The 15713-nt window shown below is 42.7% G+C and overlaps 1 protein-coding gene across 1 annotated transcript in view; it reads left to right on the top strand.

Annotated features, from left to right (window-relative positions):
* LOC138799250 (alpha-2-macroglobulin-like) overlaps positions 1 to 15713 on the top strand; it is a 45139-nt gene that overhangs the window by 16819 nt on the left and 12607 nt on the right. Inside the window, exons 14-27 of the mRNA XM_069980167.1 lie at positions 1652 to 1800; positions 2071 to 2223; positions 4216 to 4362; positions 6437 to 6548; positions 7503 to 7575; positions 7780 to 8005; positions 8155 to 8275; positions 9052 to 9173; positions 9644 to 9695; positions 11022 to 11105; positions 11185 to 11361; positions 13330 to 13402; positions 14048 to 14204; positions 15644 to 15709. Coding sequence (XP_069836268.1) covers positions 1652 to 1800; positions 2071 to 2223; positions 4216 to 4362; positions 6437 to 6548; positions 7503 to 7575; positions 7780 to 8005; positions 8155 to 8275; positions 9052 to 9173; positions 9644 to 9695; positions 11022 to 11105; positions 11185 to 11361; positions 13330 to 13402; positions 14048 to 14204; positions 15644 to 15709 — 1712 coding nt within the window. The remainder of the gene's footprint in view (positions 1 to 1651; positions 1801 to 2070; positions 2224 to 4215; positions 4363 to 6436; positions 6549 to 7502; positions 7576 to 7779; positions 8006 to 8154; positions 8276 to 9051; positions 9174 to 9643; positions 9696 to 11021; positions 11106 to 11184; positions 11362 to 13329; positions 13403 to 14047; positions 14205 to 15643; positions 15710 to 15713) is intronic.

Raw genomic sequence — 15713 nt, 5'->3', positions numbered from 1 at the left:
GTTTTCCAAAAGAGAAAGTTTTCACATTAACAAAGAAAAAAAAAACAGAGAGGGTATACCCTCGCTACCCCTACACCCCCCTCCCCCCCAACTGAGGAAATTTGCCAGTAAAATAACTTCTAATATAATCCTTAAACTGTTAAAGATAATGGAAATATCAAGTGCAGGCTCCGCCACCCCTCCTCGCTCCTGGCTGTATCACTCCGCATGTTCCTCTGTTGTGCATGTGATGGTCAGCTCTCCACTATTGGAATAGCTTGGGACAATACCAAAACATATTGAGGATACCCCACTTTCAGTGAGTAACATCTAGTGCAGGGGTACTCAACAAGTTTTAGTGAAGGTCCACTTACCGGGGTCTATTGTCAGGTGAAGGTCCAAGCTGAACATCAGTAGTAAACGTGTTTTGTTAACGTTTCACAAACGTCATTAAACTATTTACATACAAAATTGATGCTTAATAGTGGGAAAACTGGCATTTTTTTCTCTATCACCAGCCCTTATATAGTCCCCCGTGGTCTCCCCCTAGTAGTATATAGCCTGCCCTGTGCGCTCCCTCCGTAGTATGTAGCCCCCCTGTGCGCTCCCCCATTTGTACATAGCCCTTCTGAGCGCTCCCCCAGTTGTATATAGCCCCCCTGTGCATTCCCTCAGTAGTATATAGCCCCTCTGTGTGCTCCCCCAGTAGTATATATCCCCCGTGTGCTCCCCCAGTAGTATATAGCCCCCCTGTGCGCTCCCCCAGTAGTATATAGCTCCCATGTGCGCTCCCCCAGTAGTATATAGCCCCCATGTGCACTCCCCCAGTAGTATATAGCTCCCATGTGCGCTCCCCCAGTAGTATATAGCCGCCCGTTTTGTGCTCCCCCAGTAGTATATAGACCCTGTGTGCTCCCCCCGTTTGTATAGAAACCTCTGGTGTTCTCCTCCCGTTTGTATAGAGACCCCCTGTGTGCTCCCACCATTTAAAAATACCCCTGCTGTGTGCTCCCCTATATAGCCCCCCTGTGCTCCCCCTCCCATATAGCATATAACATTAAAAAAAAAACACTTATACTCACCTGGGTCCGGGCATCTCCTTTTCTCTTCCCCTCTTGTGGCCGCACTGCAGCGGTCAAAAGAGGCCGCTCTCCCCTTGTCCCGGCACCGGCACTCCAGTGACGTCACTCGAGCGCCAACGCCAGAAGGAGAATGAGGCCTCTTGTGACCACTGCGGCCACAAGAGTGACTGACAGGGAGGGAGCCAATAGCTCCCTCTCTGTAAGTGCTGCTGCACGGTAACTATGAGCGCTCGCTACGATCGCTCATAGTTACTGTGCGAAGGGGAGCTGCAGCCGGGGTCCGGACAGCTGGCCTCCAGTTGAGGACCCCTAATCTAGTGCGAAGAGGTGTTTCTCATGCACCGATTCACAACAGGAATTAAGGAGAATGATAGACACAATGGGCCTCATATACTAACAATGCATCAATTTAAAGCTATTATGCTGTCATTTGTGTCTGTTTTTTGTGTCAAATTCATTAATTTGTCTCATGCCCCTTGTAGAAGGTTTTTCACAGGACAAAACTAAAATCCTAGCAGTCAAAAAATGATGGTTGCGTAATAAATCTGATGATGATGATGATGATGATGTTACTTTCTTTTTGCTTCCAGATGTTCATGGTTCGTTTCCTCTAAGCTTTCACGTAGATAAAAAATTGTTTCCTTTCGTCTTTGTGGTAGTGTATTCTATACTGCCAAATGGAGAAACTATTTCAAATCTAGCACTATACGAGGAGGTGCCATTCTGTGTCAGCAAAAAGGTATGGAAAAGATCAACGTGGGTATCTAAATACCAAACTACTCTGGGTTATGGAATAATAGACTGTTTTATCATGGATCCTAAGAAGCATAAATAAATAGGTTCACAATGGCTAAGTGAGTAGATATACTTACTTAAAGGGGTTATCACATCTTTAAAAAAAAAAAAAAAAAAACAAGGCCGTTTTCTTGCCAAATCTTCTGTTTCCCAAAGCATTAAACTCAAGTGTGAACAGATCCTAATTCTTAAGGTCTCATCTTATACAATACAGGTACAACTTAAGTTCTCTGAAGAACAGGTCCATCCTGGGGAAAGTGTAAATTTGGAAGTCTCAGCTAGCGCTGGATCCCTGTGCTCTATACGTTCTGTGGACAAAGGACATTTACTTCACACGTCGGAGAAAAGCTTGCTACAATCAGATTTAGTATGTTTCACTTTATTTGTATATTACATTGTTTACATGAACTTGTTTCTTCTGTCATTATATGTATTATATGAACAATACTATTGTTCCCAAGGGGGCTAGTCATCTTCAATGTCTGGCCAATAGTTATCTCTCTGGCTTTCCCCATACACATGGGAAATAAAATTCCATCAACATCATCTGCTGGTGGAGTCTCGGAGACCCCCACACACCTTATACTGACCGACCCATAACAGAGGATCCCGGCCTGAGTGTATACTCTGTGTATACACTCCAGCCAGGATTCCCTGCAGTACAACTTAGGTTCTGTACCACTCACGGTCGTTGCAACAACGGCTGTGATTAGTAAGGAACTTACGTTGTGTGAACATGGCCTTATTGTGTATAACACATTATTAATGGGGAAGTCCGGTGAAAAATTTTATTTAAGTATTGCATTGGCCCCCAAAAGTTATACAAATCACCAATATAGACTTATTACGGGAAATGCACATAAAGTGCTTTTTTCCCTGCACTTACTACTGCATCAAGACTTCACTTCCTGGATAAAAATGGTGATGTCACTTCCTGGATAACATGGTGATGTCACAACCCAACTCCCAGAGCTGTGCAGGCTGTGGCTGCTGGAGAAGATGATGGCAGGGGGGTGCTCAGTGTCCCTCCAGTGCCCTGTGTCCCTCAGTGTCCCTCTGCCATCATCCTCTCCAGCAGCCACAGCCCACACAGCTCTGGGAGTTGGGTTGTGACATCACCATGTTATCCAGGAAGTGACATCACCATGTTATCTAGGAAGTGATATCACCATGTTATCCAGGAAGTGACATCACCATTTTTATCCAGGAAGTGACATCACCATGTTATCCAGGAAGTGACATCACAATGTTATCCAGTAAGTGAAGCCTTGATGCAGTAGTAAGTGCAGGGAAAAAGAACTTTATAAGCATTTCCCCTAATAAGTGTATATTGGGGATTTGCATAACTTTTGGGGGGCAATACAACACTTTAATAAAAAAATTTGCCGGACTTCCCCTTTAAATTCAAAATCTTTGTGTTTTACTGTCGTAATTTTATTTTATTTTACTGTTTAATGTTATTTTACTTTTTCTGTGTTAACATACTGTAGTCTAAAACTGTCCCTGTCAGTTGACATGTTACAGAGACATGTCAAAGTTTTGAAAAGTCGGGGTATGGCCGTTCATTCCCCCACCAAATGTTAGAAAGAAAAGGAAGACATGGCTAGCTTAGCACTTCTATCCCCATCACGCTGCATGAAATGGAGTCTATAGTATTTGCATTTGTATATTTATATACAAATATAAAAAGATACTGCTGCTGTACCTACAGTCCACACACATGTATAGAAGTAAACAAAACATTGGGCCACATTTACTAACAATGTAGTAATTTTAAGCCGTCATGCTGTCGTTTGTGCCTGTTTTGGGGGGTTTTTTTTGCATCAAATGTATGCATGTAAATATGCAAGCGCCAAGTAAAAAAAAAAAAAATTACTGCCAGAGACATGTTAGTAAATCAGCCCCATTCTCTATAATCCTGTACTTATTCTGGATAGCTACTGTCCATTTCTGCAAGGCCAAGTGCTATGGTGCTTTTACACAGAACGATTATCGTTCGAATTTGAGCGATAATTGCCTTGTGAAAACACAGCAAACAATCAAACGACGAGCGAGAAATTGTTCATTTTGATCTTTCAACATGTTCTCTAATCGTCGTTGGTCGTTCGTAAAAAATTGACAGATCACTCTGTGTAAACATTCTTTCAATGATCTAAACGCTGATCGTTATAAAAAACACATTGTTACTTCGAAATTGTTAAACGATCGATTGGGCGAATTACCGCTCTGTGTAAACGGACCATAAGCCTCCTATGCATGATGGAATACCCAAGCCTGCTGTGAACAATGTATGGATAGATCAATGTAACTTTTGAAAGAATGCATTATGACACTAACCAATTTCCATTGTGACTTGCAGAAAAAACTATCAGAAGGGATAAAAGACAATACACGACCATTCTTGAGAATTGATGATGATGATGAAACACGGCAATGCCCGGAGAATCAAACTGCTGAAATTGTTGAAGGCTTTTTTCCTATTGTTGATGTGCATATGTTCTTTACGGTAAATTACTGTAACATACGGGGATCTCAACACTCAAACCCTAATCCAAACTTTTTTCTTAAAGGGTACGTTCACACTATGGAATCCGGGCGGATTACCCAACACAGATCCCGCCTCCTGCTCACACCCGCGCGCATCTCTGCCTGTGCCTTAGACTCCATCCTATGATCAGGCAGATTCTGCCGTCCGCCCAAAGAATTGACATGTCAATTCTTTGGAAGGGGTGGCAGATTCCGCCCGAACATGGAATGGAGTCTATGGCACAGGCAGAGATGCGGGCGCGAATGCACCCTTACATGACAAGTTTTTTTTGTAAGTGACAATACTATAACTTGGGATAAACATCTTCCTCACTACAGACCACCAGGGACATTAAATAGGTTTTTCGTTCTTCTTAAAAATTGCACACAATAGGGAATGGGAATCACATTGCCTCACCAGTACCACCATTGCTGCAGCAGCGATGCCACTGCTTTGAATCCTCCTGCTACAAGGGCTGTGGTGATGCCCTGGTACACTGGGCATAGGATTCTGCAGCCAATACCTGGCCTCAGTAATCATATGCAGTACATGCACGTAGAGACTGCCAAGGCCATTGGTTTTCTGCAGTTATACGAGGACAGCATTGTGGCACTTCTGCCAGGAAAAACAAGAGCAGCAGCAGTGCAGCAGTGTTTTTTGTTGATTTACAGTATTTCCCCCCCTATTCTCCGCAATTATAGAAAACTCTTAAAACCCAACATTCATACAACCACCTATCCCGGATTACTATGACCAAGATTAGAAAAGTGCGTGTATGTGTTTTTAATGGGATGTTTCTGGTATTGCAAGTCATCATTATTTAAAGGGGAAGTCTGGTAATTTTTTTATTTTTTTTTTCAAGTTTACTGATGTCAGAAAGTTATATAGATTTTCTATTTACTTCTTTTTAAAAATCTTAAGCCTTTCAGTACTTATCAGCTGCTGCGGGATGCAGGAAGTTGGGTTTTCTTTCGAGTCTGACACAGTGCTCTCTGCTGCCACCTCTGTCCATGACAGGAACTGTCTAGAGCAGGAGAGGTTTTCTATAGGGATTTGCTACTGGTCTGGACAGTTTCTGTCCTAGACAGAGGTGGCAGTAGAGAGCACTGTGTCAGACTGGAAAGAATACACCACTTCCTGCAGGACATACAGCAGATGATAAGAACTGGAAGACTTGAAATATTTAAATAGAAGTAAATTACAAATCTATATACTGTACTTTCCTGCATGTAAGACTACTTTTTAACCCAGGAAAATCTTCTCAAAAGTAAGGGGTTGTCTTATTGGGGCGGGGGCTGAAAAACTTTGGAACCGGACTGGAGAATCTGCAGTCGCCACATGAGGTAGGGGGAGATCAAAAACGGCTACATGCCGCCGTATGCAGTGACTGTATGAAGGGCAGAGCAAGCTGCAGGGGTCCGGGGTATGGAAAAAAGAGATACGGTAGAGCGATGCTATGCCCAGAAAAACACACCCGCCCTTGTATTCTACTGGTATTACTGTATTTCCTTCTCTGCCTCTCAGATCTCGCTGCTGAGGACTGCAGTGAAGCAGCGCAGGTGCACATATGCGAGGGCTGCCATTCATACAGCCCTTCATGCAGCCAATTTTGATCTCCCTTGTATCCTGGAAGAGGGGTAGTCTTATATGAGGAGTATATCCAAAACTCTATATTTTAACTGGAAAAGTTTTGGATTGTCTAATACGCCCAGTCGTTTTATACACCGGGAAATACAGTAGTTTTTTGACACCAGTTGATTTGAAAGGATAAAAATTCCCAGAGTCCCCCTTTAAGCCAATGGAAGTGTAGTACCATCCACATCCCAGAAGCGAGAGGGGAACAATTTGTTCATAAAAATCTTTACTTACACCTGAGCTGCAATTCCGAACTGCAAGATGCAGAGGAAAATAAACGTTATGAATTGTGTATTTTTTATTTTTTTAGTAGGGATGGGATGCAAACCCTTAGCCTGCTTTAGGAATTCTTTGCTGGAAAAGAATGTATCATAATCCTATTTTTATTATACACCTTTTTTTTGTTTGCCTTTGATAGAGTATTGGTCTAAGGATTTTCACAAACACTGCCGTCAGAAGACCATTGAAGTGTGTACCGATTACACCTGCTGCACGTAGTGGAGTCAAAGCGAAAAAACCAGGTGATAAAGGTACGCGCTCACAGATGGACTGTGCATGAGATGCACCAGATGTACAGTATTTAGAGAACTGTGCCCCTTAATAAATCCGATGCCTCTTAAGTCAAAATTCTTTTACCTAAGACCATAGTCTGACACGCTGGGCTTCATAAATTGTTTTTATATTGTCTTCCAATATGTATATATATAGGTCTGAAGGCCTATGCTATTTGTTTTTTTTTTTTTAACCTCTTTAAAACGATTCTACCCCATTGTAAGGGTCCTATTCCACGGGCCGACGGGGGCCCGATTAATAATGTAAATGAGCGTCAATCTGCTAGATCGGCGCTCGTTTACTGGGCTTATTCCATGGCCCGATAATCGTTTAGCGAGGGCTGCAGGGACATTGTTACCGATGTCCTTGCAGCCCTTGTTATATAGCATACTTTACCTTACTAGGCTCCAGGGCTTCTCCTGCACTCCTTCTCCCCGGGTCCCGCGTGCTGCAATAGCTTTGCAGCGGCCTGTCTGAGCTGACAGACTGCTCCGCCGCGGCCAGTGATTGGCTGAGCGGTCTGTCAGCTCAGACAGGCCGCTCTGGCTGATCGTTGTCTCTATTCCACGGAGCGATATCGCTCCTTGGAATAGGCCCCTAAAGTGAGGTTATTTGCAATGTTTACAAACGGCCAACAAAAGAAAAAAAAAACTAAATCAAAGAAGAGCAATGTAAATATTTCAACACAACTAATATAACAAGTGGTTTCTCCAAATTCAACAAAATATCGCAGTACTGCACCCCCTGTCCACCCATCATGTAAGCAAGCCGTACAGAACAGGAAAGGGGCAGATTTTTGTGCAAATCAGGCATAAATCTGCCCCTTTGTATCTTCTAAATCTAGAGCCTTTGCCATGTTATACTTGTAAATATGTTGCGGGTTTGTGTTCCTGTAATGTGTTTGTAATGCGGGTTTGTGTTTCTTCAAACAGATAAAGAGATATCAGAGCATTTCACCCGAAAACACTTTCCAGAAAACTGGTTATTTGATCTAGTTCCTGTGGGGTGAGTACATAATAGTAATGCCGCTCTTCATGTTATTGTATAGTTTTAATGCGTAACCTACGGTTGCAATCTTGTTTTCATCAAGTATTAGTAGCAAGGATGACAACAATTTATAATTTCTAATAAAAAAACTGTAATTTTTTTCTACATACTCATACATACCCTCAATTCACTGATATTGATATTACTTCTCTTGTTCTACAGCCCAGAGGGACACACTGTACTGAATCGTACGACTCCGGACAGTATCACTACCTGGGTAACCGATGCCTTCTGCTTGGATAAGACCGATTTTGCCATCGCCAGTGAAATTGAGCTCACCACTTTCCAGCCTTACTTCATTGACCTGATTCTCCCCCCCTCTGTGGTACAAGGAGAGAAATTTACAGTCCAAGCCATGGTCTTCAACTATGCCAAGAAATGTACTCTGGTGAGTAAAATGATGATAAAATATACAATGTTAAAAATCTTAGCTCAAAATACTTGACATGTATTCATTTTCTTGTATAAAACAACAAAGATATTAAAATAAAATAAATTTGTTCAATTATCCTTCTCATTTTCACTGTATTACAATAGATCGGGGTTGCATTGCCTGATTCAGAAGAATTTGCAACAGTCAAGAACAGGGAGCAGGCCCGATGCGTCTGTGAGGGGCATTCACACAGCTTCACCTGGGAGGTTACAGCAGTAAAACCAAGTACTGTATACATTTACATCAAAACTATTTTAGCTGAAACTCTATCTGTCGATTTGATCAAAAGCGTAGCTAGGATTCATGGGGCCCCATAGCAGAAAAACTGTACCCATGAATCTTCTACCGCCTTCCATATATTCACCTAGCCTGGTGCGGTCCTCCGGCATTCCTTCATTCTCCCAGCTCTTCGGCACACAAGTGATGCTGGGATGCAGGCTCCTTTACCGCATAGGCCCTGTAGCAATTGCGTGGTCTACCTAAATGGTAGCTACTCCACTGCCTTTGATATGTCAAACCGTTTAATCAGTCAGGGTCTTAACACTTGTAGAGACAAGCGTGACGATAAGCACTTCTCTCCTAGCTCTCTGATCCTTTAGACTTACATCATAAGACCAACGAGATCATGTGGTACAGAACTCAGAAAGAACGAGTTTAGCACATACTTCTCTTATCTTTATCTAGCAATTGGTCGGGGTCTAAACACTCAAATCCCAACTCATCTCTACAACATACATCATAGTGAGAGTTTGTTAGCCACTCTTAAGTCCACAACTTCTAATAGTCATATGAAGATTGGTCGGCTTTGCTAGACAACCACCTTCAAACGTTAGAGGTTCAAGGCTACCGAGTTCAGTGCTTGCTCCTTCCTCACCACTTATTGGCCAGACTTGATATGAAGAATAATGTAACATTTCTCTGAGTCTTTCTCCTTATTTTCTATAGTAATTAGTAAGATAACATCTGTAAGAATTACTTATTTTATTTATTTACATTTTCAGAGGCCCTAAAGGTACACGTGGACAGCGGTTCTCTTGAGGTTGACGGACAATGTACTGAAGATCCTATACTGATCAAAAATGATCAAAGGAAAGATTCTATTGAGAAAACAATAGTGGTCAAGGTGAGCTACCTATTGCAAAGGTTTGTTCACATATTTGATTAACCTATTGCAAACCCTTCAAGTCTTTTACTATAGAAGACATTTCACCCTACTCTGGCACCCTAAATTCAGGTTTATGCCAAGGATTCTCATGCATGGGATAAAGACTGTTGTCAGATCTGAGTTACATTATGACATGTCAGATGTTTTAATCGGTAGAGGGTCCCAGTGCTGGGACCATTGATCAATAAAATGAATGGGCAGCGGTGCTCAGCCGAGGGCCATGCCTGTTCTTGTATCTTTGAAACCACTCTATGGTTTACAGATTCCAGGGAGAAATCAACAGGGTTTAATACAATGTAATGAAATAGCCCCCTATACAGAAATTATTCATAGTCATAGCTAGTACCCATGATAAATACCCCCAAATAATTTATAAATTGCAGTGACTTCCAGTGACTTCAGTAATGAACTGTTGTCTTTCCTGACAGGCAAGGGGATATGAAGAGGAGGAGGCCCAGACGTTCCTTTTACACTTACCAGGTAAAGAAGGGTTGTTCCATTTTTTGATTATGAGCATAATTATTGGCTTGTGTACAGGGGTCTTTAAAGGCTGATGATTATACAGTAATCATTCTGACTACAGATGTAGCAGTGTTAAAGGGGATATCCAGCTCTTAAATACTCTTTTATGCTGCTTCACTTGTATAAAACATAGCAAACATCTTATACTTACCTCTCTGGACTCCTGCAGCATCTCTGGGTCCCCCGCTGACTGCAACCACTGCCACTTTCAGGCTGAATTTGTCTCAGCAGTCACAGCCCACTTAGCCAATCACTGACTGAGACAGGACAGTGCTGCTGATAGTGATTGGCTGAGAGGGCTGTTACTGCAGGGACAAGTTAATCTTGGCAATGGCAGTGGCTGTGGTTGGGGGGCAGGGACCAAGAGACATCACAGGAGGACATCGGGAGAGAACAGAGAGGTAAGGATGATAAGATGTTTATAAGGTTTTATATAAGGGCAGGAACATATTAAAACTTTTTCAATTGCCAGATATCCCTTGATGTGTTAAATCTAGTTAACATAGTATGATGACAACTGCTAACTCTGCTACATCTTTATGAGGCAGGGAACAGTATTAAACAAAAGCATATATACCCTAACTAACAAATGTAAAACCATAGATAACAAAGTGAGATTGATTCAGTCATTTACACCCAGAAGTCCAAGTGCTTCAGCATTTACTATCATAAAAAATCTCCCTCTGATGACGCCATCCATTGGGTTAATGGGTTCTTGACTGTAACCTCTTACAACAAAGGGTCCCCAACTGAGGTACATTCAATTAAAGGGAATTTATCCATTTTATATCCGAGCTGCAGGCATGGGCAGATAGCTGATAAAGAGATAAAACAAATGATACCTGTCTGTTTGCAAAGTTATAAAATCAGGCTTTTCTTCTAAGTTTAAGAGTTATATAGGCCGCATGGATCTGTAGCATGCATGCCTCCTCCCTCCTCCACTCCTTTCTGCCCTTTATGATGAATGTACAAGTCTCATTGCTGAAAGCCACACTTTGTACATCAATCATGCAGGGCAAAGAGGTGTGGGGGAGGGAGCAGGTATGCATGCTACAGCTCAGCCTGGCATCTAGAAAAAAAGCCTGATTTTTTTACTTTGCAAGCAGCTGCCAGCTAAGAGAAAATTAATTCTTGTCTCCCATGTCTGCAGTAGTAAGCATGATATAGAGCTGACAGATTTCCCTTAAGATTACAGTTCTTACTTTTATCATTCCTATTACTGTAAAAATATATGAATTTTATCTCTGACATATTTTTTATACTATCCATCATGCCACCTGCCAGAAAATAAAGAAGACCTTCATATTAACTTGAAGCTCCCAGAGAGACTAGTAGAAGGCTCTGAACGTGCGCACATAATCGTTCTGGGTGAGTATCTTATGGGTAGATTTAATACTATGGTATATTCTGATATACTGTGTGTAAATTATGTATAACATTTCACCAGGTGATCTCATGGCCAATATTGCTGCTAACTTGGACGATCTTTTCCATTTACCTGATGGATGTGGAGAACAGAACTCAGCAAAGTTTGCCAGATATGTTTACACCCTGGACTATCTGGAGAGCATACACGAACTGAAACCCGAAAAAAAAGCTGAGGCTATTGAATTCTTGGTGGAAGGTGAGTGTATGTTAGGCTGTAGTGGGATTTTACTGATAAGAAGACCACTTATACTTACTAAAGTGTTTGTTCCTTCAAGATGTATGTATGTATACACCTGGGACCCAACAGTATACTTCTATAAGCCATTAACTCTCATCAACTCCCTTGCTTTGGTAGTCTTAGACCCTCTAAGTGACCCTCTAAGATGACTATTGATCTTAAAGGAGTTGGGTACAGGATAAGGCTATGTTCACATGTAGTAAGAGACCGGCCGTTCTGTGACCCGGCCGCGTCACAGAACAGCCGGTCTCAGAAAAGAACATCCCGGCCGGTACTTCAGTACCGGCCACATGATCCTTAGCAACACTGAGTTCTGATGTGTGTGCATCAGTGTGCGCCAGCATCAGAACTCCACACTGCACACAATGGAGTGTGCGGCCGGAGCCGCTGTCTCTACTGTGTGCACTGACAGGGTTTTCTGCGGCCGCTATTCAATCAATAGCGGCCGCAGAAAACTGACATGTCAGTTTCTCGTGGTGCCGCTAGGGATCCCAGCCAGAGTGTATACTATGTGAATACACTCCAGCCAGGATTCCTCAGAAGGCAGCACAACCTTCAGCCATTGTTACAATGGCCGTGATTTCTGCGGAACTTACGTAGTGTGAATATAGCCTAAGTGTTAAAAGCAGTTTAGACGAAACTGATGAATCTAGACGAAGCTGAGCTACCTTCATAGAGGGTAAAAACGGCCAGCTCCTCGACATTAATGAAAGGCGGCATGAATCGCGCTGCCACCCGTCATTAATGCCTTATACAGTACGCTGCACCTCTGTGGCACAATTTAAGAGTTTAGGTGAGTGTGACTGCGGGGGTCCCGTTTGATTTCCATGACTGTCGGAGGTATACAGCTGACCCCAGTGCAGTTGGATTCCTGGTCTTCTCATAGAGTCTGAGTCTATCAGACTCCATGAGAAGATCACAGATTACCCTGATCAATGCTTTGCAATGGCATAGCATTGACCAATGTCAGCAATCTAATGATTGCATGTAATAGTTCCCTAGGGAGACTTAAAAAAGTGTAAAATAAAAAATGTAAAAATGTTTTGTTTTGTTTTTTAAAGAGGATGCACCACCAGGTACATCCTCTTGAATTTAACCCACCGATAGAACAGCGCCCTCATGGGGAAGCTGGTGCCGCGGCCCAGTTCCCGTGTATGGCGCCGTTCTATCCAAGGGTACCGGGCCGGTGCTCAAGCACTGGATACGGGCCGGCCCGCCCCCAGTGGGAGGGAATTCCCTCCCCTCTATGACGCGGCTCCGTTAGAATCAATGGAGCCGCGTCATAGAGGGGAGGGAACTCCCACCCACCGGGGGCGGGCTGGCCGGCCTCCTGTGCTTGAGCACCAGCCTGGTACCCCTGGATAGAACTGTGCCTTACAAGGGAACCAGGCCACGGTTCGAAAAACGGACTGCGGCACCTGCTTCCCCATGATGGCGAGTTAAATTTAAGAGGATGTACCTGATGGTACATCCTCTTTAAACTATGCCAAATCCCTTCCCTAATAAAAGTTTAAATCACCCTCCCTTTCCCATTATACATATATAACATGTAAAAACAATAAAATATTATATATCGTAACATGCATAGTTGTCAGATGTATTAAAATATAACAGTATTATTATCGCCACCTCTATTGTCCACCTACAGATGCTTAGGTTTGTCTCATGTCCTCCTACACATTACTGATGGGATTCATATGGTGGTGTATGTATACAGTGCCCCCACCCCACCCCGTGCTAGCTGCTGTAACTAGAGATGCAGTGGATGCAGTTTAAATAGATAGTAGTAGTAGTTAGTTGTGCCTAAACCTGTGTTATATAACAGTATCTCATATAAGAGCTGCTTGTAAAAATAATGCCTTTAGACTACTCCTGTGCAATAATGTACACATTAGAATAACCTAAATTACTCTGCAATCTCTTCAGCTTACCAGAGACAACTGACATTCAGAGCTGAAGACGGCGCCTACGGCTTTTTTAGTGGCAGCTCTAATTTATGGTATGTGTAAGAATATATAATCAGCAAACCTTCTAGTAATAGTAGATAGTAGTGAATTCTCTCCTACAATGTATAACTGAATTATCTCTGTTGATCATTGGCAATAACTAGAAGAAAAGAAATCTATATTTGAGCTGTCCCCCCTCCCTTCAGAGATGTTTATGCAAACGGCGCTCCTGGCCGACTGTTACTGCACTCTGTGATGCTGGACACCCACTCTACGGTCAAGTTGCTGGTGACCTCCCCCCCCCCGGCATCACAGAATACAGAGAAAGCTGGCCAGGGACGCTGTTTACATGAGCATCTCCAAAGGGAGAGGGGAGAGGGAGTTCAGAGCGGGGACAGAGAGAACAGCTAGTCTCAGTTTTCTGTGTCTTGAGCAGAATGCAGAAGATTTAGAACTCGGGAAGGAAACTCTTAAGGTAATAAGTATAGAGAAGATTGTTAGTCTCCAAGAGGCGGGATTATTGAAGATGGATTTTACTTAACTGGATAACACTTTTACCATTTTTATACTTCAGATGGTGAAAGGTGTGGATTTGTGTTACCTCTTATACAGGATATATATGTACTATATATAGTGACATTTTCATACATTTTGGACCAGGATGCATTTAATGGCAAATGTATTATGAACTTTTGTAGGATCACGGCATTTGTAGTCAAGGCTTTTGTCAGCGCACAACACTGGATCTACATAGATGACAAGGAGATTCAGGAATCTGTACGATGGCTGCAGACTCAACAACAACCAGATGGCTGCTTCAGTTCTAGTGGACATCACTTTAATAATGCAGTAGAGGTGAATGAAAAGTGATCACATAAGAGATGAGTGAAGTTTTCCAAAGTTCGGTTCTCAAGGTTTGCAAATTTTTGGCGTAAAATTTGTGAACTTGTGAACTGAAACTAAACGAACATCAATACTTACCAATATGCACTCCTCCAGTGCCCTCGCTCTCTGGTCTCCCGCTCAGCCAATCACTGATTGAGGGACAGCGCTGCGGCCAGTGACTGGTTGAGCGGGCTGTCACACGAGACACAAGTGTAACAGCCCAGTCAGCCAATTACTGGCCATGGCGCTGTCCCATCTCTGTCAGTCAGTGATTGGCTGAACAGGGTGTCACTCAAGTGCACCATGGCCGGTGATAGGCTAAACAGGCTGTGGCTTTTGTGTGGAGAGTGACAGCCCGCTCAGTTAGTCACTGGCCGAAGCGCTGTCCCATCTCAGACAGTAATTAGCTGAGTGGGCTGGAGACACTAGAGACATAGAGGAGGACACCAGGGAAGCACATACTGGTGAGCATACAATTTTTATACAGTCATTTAGATGTGCGACAGCCGTCAACCAAGAGTTTATTGTGCCACCATCTTAAAAAGAAAGCTTGCAAAAAAATACTCTCCGTTAACAAAGTGAATTTTTGCAAACTTCGCTCATCCCGAATATACATTGCTAGAAGAAATGTCAATCTATGTTCCTGCAAAGACAGTGAAGAAGCCCATATACACCTCCCACAGACTAAAGGCTTCTTACACAGGTCACGTTGTCACTGTAGGAATGTCTGTTCCCAATCGCCGCCCTGGTAAAAATGGCCAGCGATCAGCCGATGAACAAGAAAAAACTTACTCATCAGCTAATGATATAATTTATGCCACTCTCTAATTTTGCCACAGGCCTTGAGATTAGCCCATCAGGAGTTACAGCCAGCAAGTAAATAGAGCTGCTGTCATGCTTTTTCCCCAGCTATAGCTCTTGATCGCATCAGGTCTTAACAGTGAGACCCACTGTAATCAATAACTTTTGACTGATGACATGTCAAAAGCTATTTTTAAAAACAGATACCAACTTTTTTTTTTACACTGGCAGCTCTTGCCCTGTGGTGGTCAAATTTACTTCTATTAAAAAAGATCAAGTCTTCCAGTACTTATTAGCTGCTGTATGTCCTGCAGGAAGTGATGCATTCTTTCCAGTCTGACACAGTGCTCTCTGCTGACACCTCTGTCCGTGACAGGAACTGTCCAGAGCAATAGCAAATTCCCATAGAATCTCTGGCACTTTCTGGCACCAGTTGATTTGAAAGCAAACATTTTGGGGGGAACTACCCCTTTAATAAGGGGCAGGTTATTCTGTCATCATAAATGCACAGTATGTCTATTGTATTCATTGGTAATCTTGTGGCAAAAAAAAGAAATATTAAATTAAGTAAACCATAAATGTTAAAACTTGTTTTTTTGTTTTCTCAGGTAGATGATGTATCCAGTACTGCATACGTTATAATCTCTCTCCTGGAGCATCCGAAAGCATACAATGTAA

The sequence above is a fragment of the Dendropsophus ebraccatus genome, chromosome 8 (assembly GCF_027789765.1).
Source record: "Dendropsophus ebraccatus isolate aDenEbr1 chromosome 8, aDenEbr1.pat, whole genome shotgun sequence".
Classification (NCBI taxonomy): domain Eukaryota; kingdom Metazoa; phylum Chordata; class Amphibia; order Anura; family Hylidae; genus Dendropsophus; species Dendropsophus ebraccatus.
The sequence above is the reverse complement of the archived record's forward strand: the minus strand, read 5'-3'. Positions and strand labels throughout refer to the sequence as shown.